Source organism: Miscanthus floridulus, chromosome 8 (assembly GCF_019320115.1).
Source record: "Miscanthus floridulus cultivar M001 chromosome 8, ASM1932011v1, whole genome shotgun sequence".
NCBI classification, from domain to species: domain Eukaryota; kingdom Viridiplantae; phylum Streptophyta; class Magnoliopsida; order Poales; family Poaceae; genus Miscanthus; species Miscanthus floridulus.
The window spans coordinates 173,779,168-173,793,870 of NC_089587.1; the positions used below are offsets into that span (position 1 = coordinate 173,779,168).

The 14,703-nt window shown below is 41.6% G+C and overlaps 1 protein-coding gene across 1 annotated transcript; it reads right to left on the bottom strand.

Annotated features, from left to right (window-relative positions):
* Positions 1-11,251: 11,251 nt before the first annotated feature.
* On the bottom strand, positions 11,252-14,451 carry LOC136477560 (uncharacterized). The gene is made up of 3 exons (XM_066475763.1): positions 14,296-14,451; positions 13,935-14,025; positions 11,252-11,672 (listed from the first exon to the last, which is right to left on the bottom strand). Exons 1-3 carry the CDS (start codon positions 14,363-14,365, stop codon positions 11,534-11,536), a joined length of 300 nt encoding a protein of 99 aa, XP_066331860.1. The 5' UTR covers positions 14,366-14,451; the 3' UTR covers positions 11,252-11,533.
* Between the last annotated feature and the right edge of the window lie 252 nt (positions 14,452-14,703).

Genomic DNA, 14,703 nt, shown 5'->3' on the forward strand with positions numbered 1-14,703 from the left:
TGATCTAGTCTTCGTCACCCACCGGGTGGAGACAATACTTATAGAAGCCCTGGTATAGAAGGTCATCTACAACAAGAGGGAATAAACCCTGAGTACAAGAATGTACTCAGCTAGACTTACCCGTCGGAAACCAAAACAATTGACACCAAGGATCATGCATAGCTTAATTTAGTGGATCTGACTGACACTTTCTTTTTGTGGAAAAGCATAAGTAATAATGATCAACTCTTAACCTGAACTAGCAGTGACTTTTAGCCATTAACATGTCATCTATATTGGCACCTGTACTAAGCAATCATTTGATTAAGATGCAAACATTAATAACCATAGCAGGTATAAATCGTGGCAACATTATCATCATCATCCATTTAACCATATCGCTAAATTAATTGAATCTACGTTGCCGCAGCTCAGTCAAGTTCTCACTATCCGGGAGAGACGGCGATTCGAATCGATTCCCATCTAGCTGGAGGGGTATTCCTAACACAAACCTTGCTTCCCCCATCAGGGTCACAAACAAGTCACCGTTGGTACAATTCAGGAGTCACGAGTCCGAATAGTGCTGCAAAATCAGAGAACCACTCTGCCATGAGTGCTCGGTGACTTAACCCGCCCTTGGGCTTACGCCAATGGCTCCCCGCACATCCTTACTTCCATCCAAAATGTGGACCCCTGCTCGCATCCCCGGTCTGAATCGAGCTACTAGGCTTCATGGTTGGAACGACTTATCCAGCCAGCTAAGTGTTAGGCTGTGTTCAACATGACATAAGGACGTACAGCGTATCGGTCCTTAAACGACACAGACGGAGTCACTATGTTCAAACCTACACAAGACTCCGCCCGGTCTTAATTCATTATTAACATGGTTCTTTTCTACGATAGCAAATATAGCCAACCGTGATCCACCTCATCCTAAAGCTCGCAGGTGATAGGAAATCACCTGACTTCTACCGCACTAAGCATGGCTAAGCATTTAACCCATTACTAAACTTAAATAGGATTCTAGTGCGATATCTGGACAAGGATGGATATATAATGCAACAATTGGTTCCAACCAATTCCTATACTTAATGCATCATCAACGAATAAAAGGTACTCAAGGTATTTGTAAAAACATGGGAGACTTAATATGCTCCGGGGCTTGCCTTTCAAGAAAGAGGAAGGTTGGTGGTTAGGGCACTCGGGCAACTCTTCCTCGGTGGCTGCTTCATCGATTTCCTGCACCTCGGGCTCCTCCTCCTGGTTGGCTCCATCGAATTCCAGCAACATCACTCCCTCCGGCACACCTATTGCATGAATGCGCAAGATAAATATCATGGATGCACATGAACGAAGTTAGGGATGCTCGGGGAATGTACATGCTTACTGCAGTCCGCAGTTTCTGACTTAGGCTCTATTCAAATCACTTTAACTTACCAAGTTTATATAATCTAACGTACAATTGCTCATCTTCAGTTAAGGACCTAGCACCTGCACCTAAGTATGTTCTCAAGTTAGGCTAGCACCTAACAATCAACAAGAATATTGCAACAAAGCATGCACACAAACACTCATATTTCAGCAAAACAGAGACTATATAGCGGTACGGTAAACTAACCATAACTGAAGATCTGCAATTCCAAATGACATGCAACAAGACAATTTGGTAAGCTTATGAAATTACCTACAATTAATTTTTAGACCTCAAGGTATGATTCCAACCTTTACCAGGTCGAATTTACAGAATTACATGATCAGGTCCAAACAAGACAGAGAACAAGCAACTCTGTGATCTAACTTTGAACAGCTGTAGCTCCTAAACTACTAGGCCAAATGCCACCAAATTTTGACAGGAGCTAGATACATAAGTTATTTACAACTTTTGTATTCACCACATTCCCAGCAAACCAAAATATCATGTGGAACTTTGTAAAGTCCCGAGAACTATCCAGAAAGACATAATGCCAGGAAATATTTATTAACTTATGTTGCAAACAATTAATTAGACAAAACCAACTCTACTCACTTATTACACATGTCACAAGAACACCAGAAAGTAAAGTGTTCACCACCAATTCATTTCTTTTAATGCCTTTCTTAATTTATTTAATTAATTAAGAGAAATGACAAACATATATGAGAGCTACACCATTTAATCTACAAAAATTACAGTAGGTACTACATGCTCCAAGTAGACTACTATAAAAATTTCACATCATTTGAGCAAGTATAACGTCCTATACAAAAATAACAAGGCATAAAGGCCTAAAATGACATAATTAGGAAACCCTAGTGAAAAGTGTCAAGCAACAAATTTTATATTTTTCCTAGCATCCTTAAGGTACTAGGACATTCCCCACAAAATTTCATGGTCATTGGATTCCTAGATAAATTATAAAAATTCACTCAAGGATCATTCAATGATAAAAGGAAAATCTATAACTCAAAAACCATACATCCAATGATTCTCAAATTTTTACCAGAGCTTCTACTAAGCAAGAATAGTTTACCAACAAAATTTCATAATTTTTGGAGCACAGAAACTCAAGATATAATTTAAACAAGTTTGCATGCATTTAAAAACACATTTCAAGTTCCTATTTAATTCATCCAAAAATTCCACTACAAGTGTTCATGTTATATTTTTCCTACATACTACACTTCACTATGATCCTAACAAAATTAGAACCACCCAATTTGGATTTATAAAACTAGAGATACAATTTTTACAAAACATCAATCAATTCCAGAATAATTGAGCTAGCCTTTGAATACACGGTCACTGTCACGCGGGGTCCACACGTCAGTTGGGTCCGCATGGCAGTGAAACAGAAACAGGGGAGGGACTGCCGCGGTGCTCCAGCAAGCTTTTCCTTGCTGACACGGAGGGCTCAGGCGGTTACGTCACCACCATCGCCATCCCCGAGCTCAACCGCGTTGAGGGATGTACGGGGCACGACGAATGGCCCCTCGGAGCATGGACGGCGGCGGCCATGGTGGACAGCGAGGATGCTCGATGGCATGCCAGCCAACTCCGGCCATGGTATCACCCAGCGAAAGGCGCTAGAACGTAGAGATAACCTAAGGTAAGGGCGGCTAGGGTAGCGTCGGTGAGCTTGGCCGCACGCATGGGCACACGGCGGTGCCCCGAGCATCACGGTGGCATAGCTGTTCCCGCTCAACGACGGTGAATCCGAGGACTATGTCTTTGAGGTAGATACTATGGCTCATAAGGGTTCTCATGTGCATGCTAGAAGAGGCATGAAAGGTTCAAGGCGGCTGACCACGATGAGCTCGTGCTCACGGCCATGGCGGACACGATGAGGTGCACCGGGGCATTCCCAGGCACATGCACGGTAGCGTCTAGAGCTATTCCTACCAGAGCATCAACAAACTAGCATGGTGCTGGACTAGAGGAAGAGGCAGTGTGTGGTGCGGTGGAGTGCCACAGCCACGTGAACCACAAGCACGATGTGCTCCGGTGAAGTCTCCAACGGCGGAAATCGAAATATGCCTTACCAATGGTTCAAGGGAATAGAGCGAGAGGTCTAGGAGGTGGAGTGGAAGAAGATGCAGTGATGGCCGAGATAGGTTGGCCAACAGCATGACGTCGATGGCGAGCTACGGTGGTAAAGCGAGCGGCGTCGGTAATGGCGAGCAGTGGCGTTGCGAGAGAGAGAGCGAGGGAGGCAGAGTGCGTGTGGGCGAGTAGAGAGGCAGCAGGCGTCCTCCACTTCATGTCAGCCAGCGCACGGTGCGATCAGGGCCAGCCAAGCTCATGGTGGCCATGCGGCGGCAACGACCTACGGCCGGTCGGCCACTGTGCCGGTCTGAAAATCCGATTCAGTTACCAAGTGTACCGACTGATAGGCGATTTTCAACGCTGCATAACTCCTAATCCGTTGCTCATTAGCGAATACAGTCTACATGAAAGTTGTAGCCCTTACTCCCATCTTCAACTTCTCTTAAAGGACCAAGGACTAATTCTCAACATATACAAAGTAAAATTCACGCCAAAGTTGAGTTCATGAAACTGAAATACAACTCCATAACTTAGAAAATTTCTAAGTGTTGAAACAGCACTGTTTTCTGGCTTGTGGGCCCTATTTGAACATGTTCTGCTCATTTTCATGACCTAGCTTCTAAACAAAGTTTGTTCGTTATAAAATTTGCTACAACTTTGTTTTAGGTTGCTTGGACATGCAAACACTCTAAGCTATACTTTTTAAACAGTCAAACCCAGGAGCTCTAGGGGTCTAAAGTAGTCAAACCATGACTTGGAAACCTAATTAGGCAAAATGATCAACATGAACATTGTTCCTAATGACATTCTAAGTATAACTAAGTTGCTTAAGAGGATAATTAGCCACACCACATAATGGTCACACCAAAATCAAGCATCACATGCATTGAAACAAGGAAAAACAAGTGAAATGTTACCTTTGTTTCAAAGTCATGTTTCACATGTTTCATGATTTTGTTGCATAGTCCTAACTAACCATGTTTCACTAAAGTGAGTTGCACATGTTGCACTTGAGTGTTGCACACTATTCATTTCATAAAACAAACACACATGAAATATAACAATATGTTGTAATGTTTCGAAAACATGTTTCATGCAGTATAAGCTCATGAATGAATGAATGAGGCTCATGTTCATGAAATGCAAGTGCAAATGTGGAAGCCAAACACCTGGGGTGTTACAAAGCGGGTCAGAGTTGGAGGCCTTCCGGTCGGAGACTGGATCATTCTTTCGGCCTGTCATTAGGTATTTGGGCCAGCCCATGAGTTGCACGTTGTTTGTAATGCCGTTTGCTAGGCTGAGCTTTTGTTGGAAAGTGGACTCATTAGGGACCCCGGGTTTATGAACCTGATAACATGCTTAGTGCATCTAGTCATCTTTCACATTTAAATGAGCTCATTCATGAAAATAAAATGATTTTGATGTTTGTATGGTACCACTATTGCTTCTATGCTTAATTTGATCTAGTGGTAGCATATGACATGTTAGTGGGCTTGTAAACCTAGTGTTTGATCTAAAAAATGAGCTTGTACAAGATAACCCTTATTTTGATGTGTGAAGAAGCGTGTCCTTAGATCAAACCAAGTTAAAAATCTTTGGCAAATGATCTAGGTTGGACCATATTTGGGAAAATGATCCTCACCCCATTGATTGACATTGATAATCTCAACCTATCTATATTTTAAACCCTTGTGGTCATTGATGATAAAGGGGGGAATAGTGTACAAAGATAGTGAAAAGACAACATGGGGGAGAGATGTAAGTAATAGGGGGAGAATTTGACATAGGGGGAGAGAAATGGATCAATTAAAATTTTAAGCACACAAGTAGGGGGAGCAAGCTCATAAACTTGGTGGATGCATTTGAATGTGCATTTCATATGTTTGCTTGCATGGCACAAGTTTTAAATTTCAACATCCATGCTTGTGTGGTGTATGCTAGTTGTAGGTTTGAATGATAAAATGAAAAACTAGCATGCATAGGTTAAGTAACTAAACTCATGCTCATATTATGAAAACTAGACCCTTGCTTCTAATGATGATCTCATGGGGTATTCTAGTTTTTGTGTATGTCTAGTTACTAATGGTGCTAAGGATGGTGTCGGTGCAGAAAGTGACCAATACATAAATATTTGTAGTTTTGCCGTACGTTGTGATCGGAGGTGGCATAGCACTCAATGACATAGGGTTTATACTAGTTCAGGCAACGCGCCCTATGTCCAATTTGAGTCGGTCGATGACTTTATTCCTGAGCCTAGGTGCTCGAAGTCTGCAGTGGGGTTACAAACGAGAAGGAGAAAGATGGGGTGCACAAGAGGTCTGGTCGGCTCTGGTCAGAAGGGCCAAGAGTGATAGGAGCTCTGCTATGAGCTAAGTGTTCAAGCGTATGCTTGAGGTCCGAACCTAGTGGTTCTGTGATTATGAGCTAGTGAACTTGATCGATCTAATGAATCTAAAGGACTGAGCTTTTATCAACTTGGTCTATTGGGAGAGAGCGCATCCCCTTTTATAGATGAAGGGGATGGCCTTATAAGTGAGAGGGAGAGAGTACGAATGCTTCTAAGCCTTGTTGCCCACGCCGACGGGTACAGGATGATGGTAGGTGCCCACAACACTGTTGGATGTCAGATGCACATGGGAGGTTCCGGCGTTCTTGTTTGGGTATGGCAGATGTCGGTACCTGCACATATTGTTGATGCCTAGAGGCATGTGAGGAGTTTCACCATGTGCACTCAGTATGGTAAATCCCGACGCCCACAACACTGTCGATACCTAGAGACATGTGGGGGAGCCTTACTGTATGGGAGTTTAATGGCACCCGCAATATTGTAGGGGAAATATAGGCGCCAACAACACTATTTGTGTTAGGGCGGTTGTAGAGTACTGTTCCTGTAGGTGTATAGGATATGGTCCCTGGTATCGTGGTTTGACTTGTGCGCCTTGCCCTACTTTCTCCGTACGTCTCTTGGTCCCTATCGAGTGGGCATTCCCGGTCGGTTCATCCCAGTCGGCTCTGATCGTGTCAGTTGGAGAAGAGCGGTGAGCAGGGGCTAGGCGTATCCCCGGTCGCAGAGTGTGGGGTCAGAGTCAGAAGCGGTGCTTTTGGCCATGCCTTCTGGTTGAAGAGGTCGTCTAGAGGCGGGCTGGTGACCGAAGCGAGCGCTCCGGTCGGAGAGGTGGGCCAGAGTCAGAAAATGGGCGCTATTCCTCCTCGGCCTGACCTTCTGGTCAGAGATTGGATCACTCCCCTGGCCTGTCGCTCTGATACTTGGGCCAACCCATGAGTTGTGCGTTATCAGTTTGGGCCAAGCCTTTGTTTGGGAAGTGGTCTGCGAGGGACCCTAGGTTTATGAACCCGGCAGATGGTATATTGGTGCACTCCAATTGGTATCACGCTTCAAAGGTTCATCTTTTATACCTTAGCATCATCTGGTAGACATTGTCTCCTATATTCCCTATCTAAGCATATGTGCAAGCTACAATCTAAACTCTTAGCACATATATAGGGGGAGCAATTGCTACCATTTGGTGTTCATGAAACTTGTCCATATCCTTTTACACATGGTAAATATGCTTGGGTAGGCAACATGGATTCAATTTAATTTCAATTCATATCTTTGTGTAAGGGTTGTCATTAATTACCAAAAAGGGGGAGATTGAAAGCTGTAGTTTGGTTTTGGTGAATTGATGAAACCCTAAGTGATAACCTAGTTTATCAAAGTGATTATGAGATAGGTAGCACTACTCAAGTGATGAAGCAAATGAAGATCATGACTTATGATGGTGATGCCATGGTGATGATCAAGTGCTTGGACTTGGAAAAGAAGTAAGAGAAAAACAAAAAGCTCAAGGCAAAGGTGAAATTGATAGGAGCTTTTTAGTTTAGTGATCGAGACACTTAGCGAGTGTGATCACATTTAGGATCAATAGTCGTACAATTAAGAAGTGTGAAACTCATATCGAAATACGGTTATCAAAGTGCCACTAGATGTTCTGACTCATTGCATATGCATTTAGAATCTAGTGGAGTGCTAACACCCTTGAAAACATTTGTGAAAATATGCTAACACCTGTGCATAAGGTGATACACTTAGTGGTTGGCACATTTGAGCAAGAGTAAAGAAGATAGAATTGAAAAGGAGTTGATTGCGCTGGTCACAGGGTGACCGGAAGTGTCTGGTACTATCTCAGGCGGCAGTTTCTGACGTGACCGGACGCGTCCGATATTGATACCGGACGCGTTCGGTATTCTGGCTAGGTGCGGGTAGAGTTGTTGAGGTGACCGAATGTTGAGCAATCACTATTTAGCGTCAGGTCGTGGTGACATGGGGCATGGATGTTGGTCTAGAGAGGACCAGACATAGGGGTGCGTCTGGTCAGCCACACCGAACGCGTCCAATCATAGTTGAGCGGCTCTAGGAGCTCTCTGGACTCGATCGGACGCTGCCCCTCCTATGTCCGGTCGAGCACTGCAGTGCATCTGATGCGTCATGTCAGAGCATATCAGAGAGGGCCATTGGGTGGCAACAGTTACTTCATTTGAATGGGACACGTGGCGGTCAAGCAGTGACAGGACGCGTCCGGTCGTCCCGCAGTCAGCCCAATAATTGAGCCAATGGCTCTATTGTTTGGGGGTGTCTATAAATATCATTTGGCCGGCTCTGGCTCACTCTCTTGGCCATTTGCATTGACATAGCACCCTTGTGAGCTTAGTCAAAGCCCTCCCACTCATCTCCATCATTGATTCATCATCTATGTGAGATTAGGAGAGAATCCAAGTGCATTGCTTGAGTGTTTGCATCTAGATGCACTTGGTGTTCGTGTTTCGCTGTGGGATTCACTTTGTTACTCTTGGTGGTTGCCGCCACCTAGACGACTTGGAGCAGTGAAGATCGTCAAGCGGAGGTTGATGATTGTCTCTGGCTCCAATCATGGTGATTGTGAGGGGTTCTTGACCTTTATCCGGCGGAGAGCCAAAAGGTACTCTAGTAAATTGCTCGTGGCTTGTGTGATCCTCATCTTGTGTTGGTTGTGCGGCGCCCTATTGAGGGTTTGGCGTGTGATGCCAATTAGCGCGTGAACCTCCAAGTGAGTGAATCGCCACAATGAGGACTAGCTTGCCGGTAAGTAAGTGAACCTCGGTAAAAAATCATTGTGTCATCATTTGATTCCGAGGTGATTGGTCTTTATTGGTATTTATTCTTGTGATTGATTGGTTCATTCCTTGACTCGATGGTATAGCCATCTTGCTTTCTCTCTCTTTACATTACCGCTAACTAGTTGTCAAGCTCTTTAGTGTAGCTAGTCGTGAGAGCTTGTTAGTTTAGTTAGTGTGGCTCTTTAGTTAGCCTTTGAGAGCACACTAATTTAGTGTAATGACATAGTCATTGTGTGGATAGAGACTATAGAAACTAGAATTGTGATAGGTAGCTTGCATTTTTAGTAGGCTAGCACAACACTCTCTTCGCCTCATATTTGTCTAACCGGTTTGCTAAGTATTGTTGTAGAAATTTTAATAGGCTATTCATCCCCCTTTAGCCATTAGGACCTTTCAGGTGTGCTAACTATTATCGTATTAGCAACTATCCATAAGGTGAAAATTGCTGATGGGTAGGTTTTCAAAAAAAATGCTAACGGGTGTGTTTGGGATCCCTTAAAATAAGATATGTGGTCCTCCCATCGCGAGAATCGAGAAAATCCCACCAAACACCCCACTAGAATCGATGATTGTTTCCACCGCCGCAGACACCACCACCGCGAGATTGAACTAGCACTCGTGTTTTTTGTACTGCGAGGTGGAGGCTGTGGTATCATATCTATGATCCTTCCACCGTGAGAATCGAGAAAATTATGTCAAACACTAAGGGGTGTTTAAATCCAAGGGCTAAAGTTTAGAGATGTCACATCGGGTGTCACATGGGAATGTTCGGATAGTAATAATAAAACAAATTACGCAAGTCCTCAGTAATCTGCGAGACGAATTTATTAAGCCTAATTAATCCATTATTAGCACATGTTTACTGTAACACCATATTATCAAATCATGGACTAATTAGGCTTAAAAAATTTGCCTCGCAAATTAGTCTCAATTTGTATATTTAGTTTTATAATTAGTCTATATTTAATACTCCATGCATATGTCCAAACATCCAATGTGATAGGGACTAAAGTTTAAGAGGGAGAACAAACAAGGCCTAAATCAGAATCGATGGTTTCCACCGCCTTAGCCACAGTGGCGGACCTAGGATTTTATGACAGGGTGTGCCGCACAAAAAAAATTCTTATACAATTCCGTAAAACCATTTTCAATTCAGTAAACCATATTACAATTTAGTAAAACCATAAGCCTTAAATTCAAAGGTTAAGCTAGAAACTATTACAAATTACGATATGATATAAAAGTTCAACGAAATACAAATAATTTGACGTATATTATCTGACTTGTTTACATGCCGTTTTCTAAATGCCACCGTTATGGCCCTGTTTGGCGTACCCCATATTCGGCATGTTCGGTTTTTTTTTTAGCTAGAACAGTATTTTTCTCTCACAATAATTCAGTCGGAACAGTATTTTTCAGCCAGTTTCAGCCAAGTTTCATACCAGCGAACGGGCCAAAAACAATAGAAACAGAGGATCGAAGTAGCCATCAACAAAATAGGAAAAGAAAGGAATATATTATCTACAGTTAATTTTTAAATTGGACATAAAAATAAAAAATGAAAACAAGAAAATACGGCTCCAAAGATTATATTATCTATAGTTAATTAATTTTTAAAAAGGACATTAAAATAAAAAACAAGATGTGAAGGATCAAAGTAGCCCCCAACAAAATAGGAAAAGAAAGAAATATATCTATAGTTAATTTTTGAAGTGGACATAAAAATAGAATAGAAAATGAAAGCAAGAAAATATAGCACCCCGAGGGACCTCGTGGTTAAAAGGCAACAAGGCTTACCACTGGGCTAAGAAGTATACTGGTGTCTCTTGTTGCAAATTTTATTACCTATAAAGTATGATGATACAATATTAAGTAAATACAAGGTTGTCCCACCGGGTATGCTATGATCCACCTGGCATACCCCGTGGGTCTGCCCCTGCTTAGCCGTACACACAGCCATCATAAGATTGAACTAGCGCTCGTGTTTCTCTGTACCGTGAGGTGAAGGCTGCGGTATCAATACCGCAACGTGCGGTCCCAAACACACCCAACAGATGTTAAGAGCTACTAGCATGAAAATTTTGACAGGATACAGATAGGCCAAAAATGCCTTATTAGTAACATAATTTGTGAAACTCTAGCTCATCCACTGAAAATAAATAGTGGCATCGGTGTATCAGGTCGCATATTTGAAAACTATAATTTTTCAGGGAAAGTGAAAGTTTGCCAATTGTGAGGCTGAGTGTAAAAGAACAATTGCGTTGCATGATTTTTGTGCTTATTTTGAAGTCAAATCAACATCAGCCTATTGCCGTCTACGTAAAAGTACGTCAATTAATCATTTAATTTAAGGCATCTTTGACCTAAGAGAGGTGAAACAATAACACAAATTCAGTGTGACACAACAATTAGTGTTTATTGGACTAAATTAACTGGCCCTGTATAGGCCGATAGGGCATCTATCCTATCCGAATCTCCTAACGCACAAATCTACGATCTCCACATCAACTTAAAAACATTTTGCATTTGCCTTGTAATCATACAAGCACAGGAACAGAGAACAAAAGCTACAGGGGCACAGAGAATTCAAAATTTAGGCACAAATCAGGATCCCCTTTCCTTTTCTAAAAAAATATAAAAATATTCAAAGATGCTGACAGTCAACAAATTGAGGTTAGATAATGCAACATGAGGCTAAATTATGACGACAATATCTGCATTATACCCTCATTATCATTTCCCTGGTAAGTACACCATCATTTTGTAATTAATAAGAAGACAAAAAGAATAAACATCCAGCATCCACAGGCGGGTCATGAGCACCAAGAGATGAGCCCAAAATTAATCCGGTATGCAGGAACCAACATGGAGATCTTAATCTTTATGCGAATGGGCCAGGTATTGGCTTGTGTATTTGTCCACCTTTGGCCCAGAAGAACCATACTTATTGTCATAGTACTCCACGCATGCAGAACCCATTAATGCAGCTAGGGTTAGAGCCTGCGCATGCAACCTGCAAAAATCAACAGTATATTAGCACAATTGAATCCAGTTAGATGTAAAATTTACTAAAAGAGCGGCAATTTCTATACTCCACAATACATGAAATAGCTATGTCCTATGGGCAGCAATGGGCGCTACGGGTGTTCATCCAGCCTTTGGATGGTTACCCACGCAAGGCAACAGTAATCTAAAAAACAAATACTCTCTCCGTCCACAAAAGAATACAACTATGGGATTATTAGTCAAACTAGCTTAACTTTGACCAAGTTTGTAGTGAATAGTCTCTAACTAGGTCTACAACGAAAATATATTTCTTATTAATTTAATGGTACTTCTTTTGTGTCATAAATATTAGTACCATTTTATATAAGTAGGTCAAACTTCAAATCGTTTGACTCGAAATGTGAGAATTGCATCTATTTGTGGACGGAGAGAGTAGCAAGAACTTGCTGTTGGATGCTTGTACCAAATTTACATGCAAACTATCTTTTTAAAATCCTCAACACGTTCTAAACAGCTCTATTGAGCACAGTGAGAGGTAAGTGCCAATGAAGAAAGCACAATGAATTACATCACATATGTGCACTAAAAAGGAGCCTAAGAGGCAAATAAATAGCGAAAGATGACACATGTTACATGAACATATGAAGAGCTAAGACCCAAACACAACTATCAAAATGAAGAGAAAGCTTCTAAAGAATCCATAATATTCTATCCAAAAAAATATCTATGATTATTTAAATATCCTTTTTGCATACTGCATTGAGGTCAAGATTGCTGCCCCTTTTCAAGAGCCACGGTGAAAGAAGAAAGTTTATCAAGGATTTCGTCTTTCCTATGCAGTTCTGTGCATCTACAGACTAAAATTGTGGTAACTAAGTTTGCAAAGTTGGAAAAACATTGAAGATCCACATATTAGAAATTAAATTTGGTATTCTGATCCACTAATTTCATCACCAGAGCCCTAAAAAAATTGCCAAAAACTGGAATATGGCGGCAGTTAGGTTTGGTCACATATGGCACAAAAACGAGCAATGTCTGCCTAATGTTGGCAGCATGCTGAAGGTATTAGGGAGTAGAGACATATCAAACATGTGTTGAGTTTGGTGATGTGACCATTTTTGGCAGTTTGGCATGGCCACAGAGCGCGTACAGGCAAAGTGTCACACACATGTTCAGCTCCAATTAACAAATACTAAAGAGTGTGCAGTTTTATAGGTAAAGAATATTCGAACCTAAAGTAGGACACTCATTCTCATTAAGGATTGGACAGCGCTATTTGCTGAGGTTTTTTCTAGGCTGGGTGGTCGACGAGCATAAGCAAATGCATTGAGGTGCGCAGATAAACAGACAGAGCTTGATACTCTTCCAACTTTACAAGTGACAAGAGGTTGCCTAAACTACCCCTTATAGAGGCTGCACTTGTATCAAGCAAATAGCAGCAAACTAGCAAGAACCTAATAAATTACTAACAACAGAAAGGAACACATAAAGTCTGTATACCTAACAAAAATAAGTGGATCCTCAAGTGCAAGTGCACAACAACTAATAGGCTCCTAAAGTTTTGTTTCAAAAAATATGCTCCTAAAGTTTAACTTCCATTCAGAATGATCTGGACGAGCTAAACCGCCCCTTGAACGAAATAACATAATGCTATCAGTCTGAAACCCAAACCTGAACATAAATTGTGAAACTAAATCTTTCACAGAACAAACAATTGTGCAGCCTTATAAACCCCATGCACTGCAATTATGCCAAACACCACCTACTTTAGAATCACTTGGTAACAATTACAACAAATAAAAATAGTAACTTTTCTGCAGTCAGTAAGAAAATTCCAAAATTTGCCTGATCGTTATCCTTTACCTCTGATGTTAAATAAGCCCTACCAACCAACTGTAGCTGATTTGTTAGCAATTACTAAGTTAAATATGCATACTAAGTTATTGCCTTACAGAAATTTCCATAAACCTAGGAACCCCGCCAAGCTTCATATAGATATATATAAAATCTAAGTTGGCTGGATCTGTTCCTTGGCTTTTCAGGAAACAATCATTCACACATGATAAATCAAACTCTTTTGTTGTTGTAGTTGTAGCATTTATAGAGAGAATATTTTGCGAAGAAATGGTCACCAGCTAGTTAATTGCATCTCCATCAAGGAAAAAAAAAGAATCGAATGTGGTATCTTGCCTATGATAGACAAGACTGCCTACACTGTAATGATAAACGCTCATAAACTTAGTGAAACTAAATGGGAATTGAAACAAACCTTGCGTGGATGATCTTGACGCTAGTCTTCATATTGGGCCGCGACCAGTTGTAGGCGATCGAACTGCTGATCCCACCTAGCCAGAGGCAACCTTTTCTCAAAAAAGAAAAAAAAAACACATCGCGACAATCAGAACACTTCGCATAGGAATAATCTAAAATACTGCTTTTCCCCAAAATTACTCTCATAAATTCGTGATAGATTTTCACGGTACAGATTTCGAAACTCCGTTAATTAATAACATAAAAAAAAACAGATGTAAGAAAGAAACTGCAGGGATTTGGGATACATCAGAAACCAACGCCGAATAACTAGATCCGGGCGAAGAAAACGAATCCGTGGGAAAACTGACGAGGCATACCTACGGCTCGGAGCTTGTGGTCGATGACCCACTTCCTCATGGATTCGATCTTGCTCGGCGCCTCCGCCATTTGCTTCGCTTTCCCCTCTTCTCCTCTTCCCCCTTCGAATTTTCGGCGTCTCTTTCTTTTCCGAGTTATTTTTCTCTGTTCTTGGCTCTGACGAGGGAGAGTATGTCTGGCTCTTGTTATATACCGGAGCTTTGTTTGTTTTTAGTCCTTGAAATATGCTAGAATTCGCTTAGCATCCACACGTGGTAGGATTCTTTTCACATGTTGCGTTATATATAAAAAAATATTTTACTTTGTTTACTACTCCGTACCTTTTTTCTTGCGATCGATCGAACAAAGAACGTTACCGTTTTGTAGTAGACCAAAACCAGCTGCATATTTGTAGAAGTAGACGAGGA

Excerpts from the sequence above, each read along its gene's own strand:
- LOC136477560 (XM_066475763.1), bottom strand. The coding sequence starts at position 14,365 with ATGGCGGAGGCGCCGAGCAAGATCGAATCCATGAGGAAGTGGGTCATC. Across the intron at positions 14,026-14,295 it reads CCACAAGCTCCGAGCCGTAG|GTTGCCTCTGGCTAGGTGGG; the intron begins GTATGCCTCGTC and ends TTTTGAGAAAAG. Across the intron at positions 11,673-13,934 it reads GTCAAGATCATCCACGCAAG|GTTGCATGCGCAGGCTCTAA; the intron begins GTTTGTTTCAAT and ends TGATTTTTGCAG.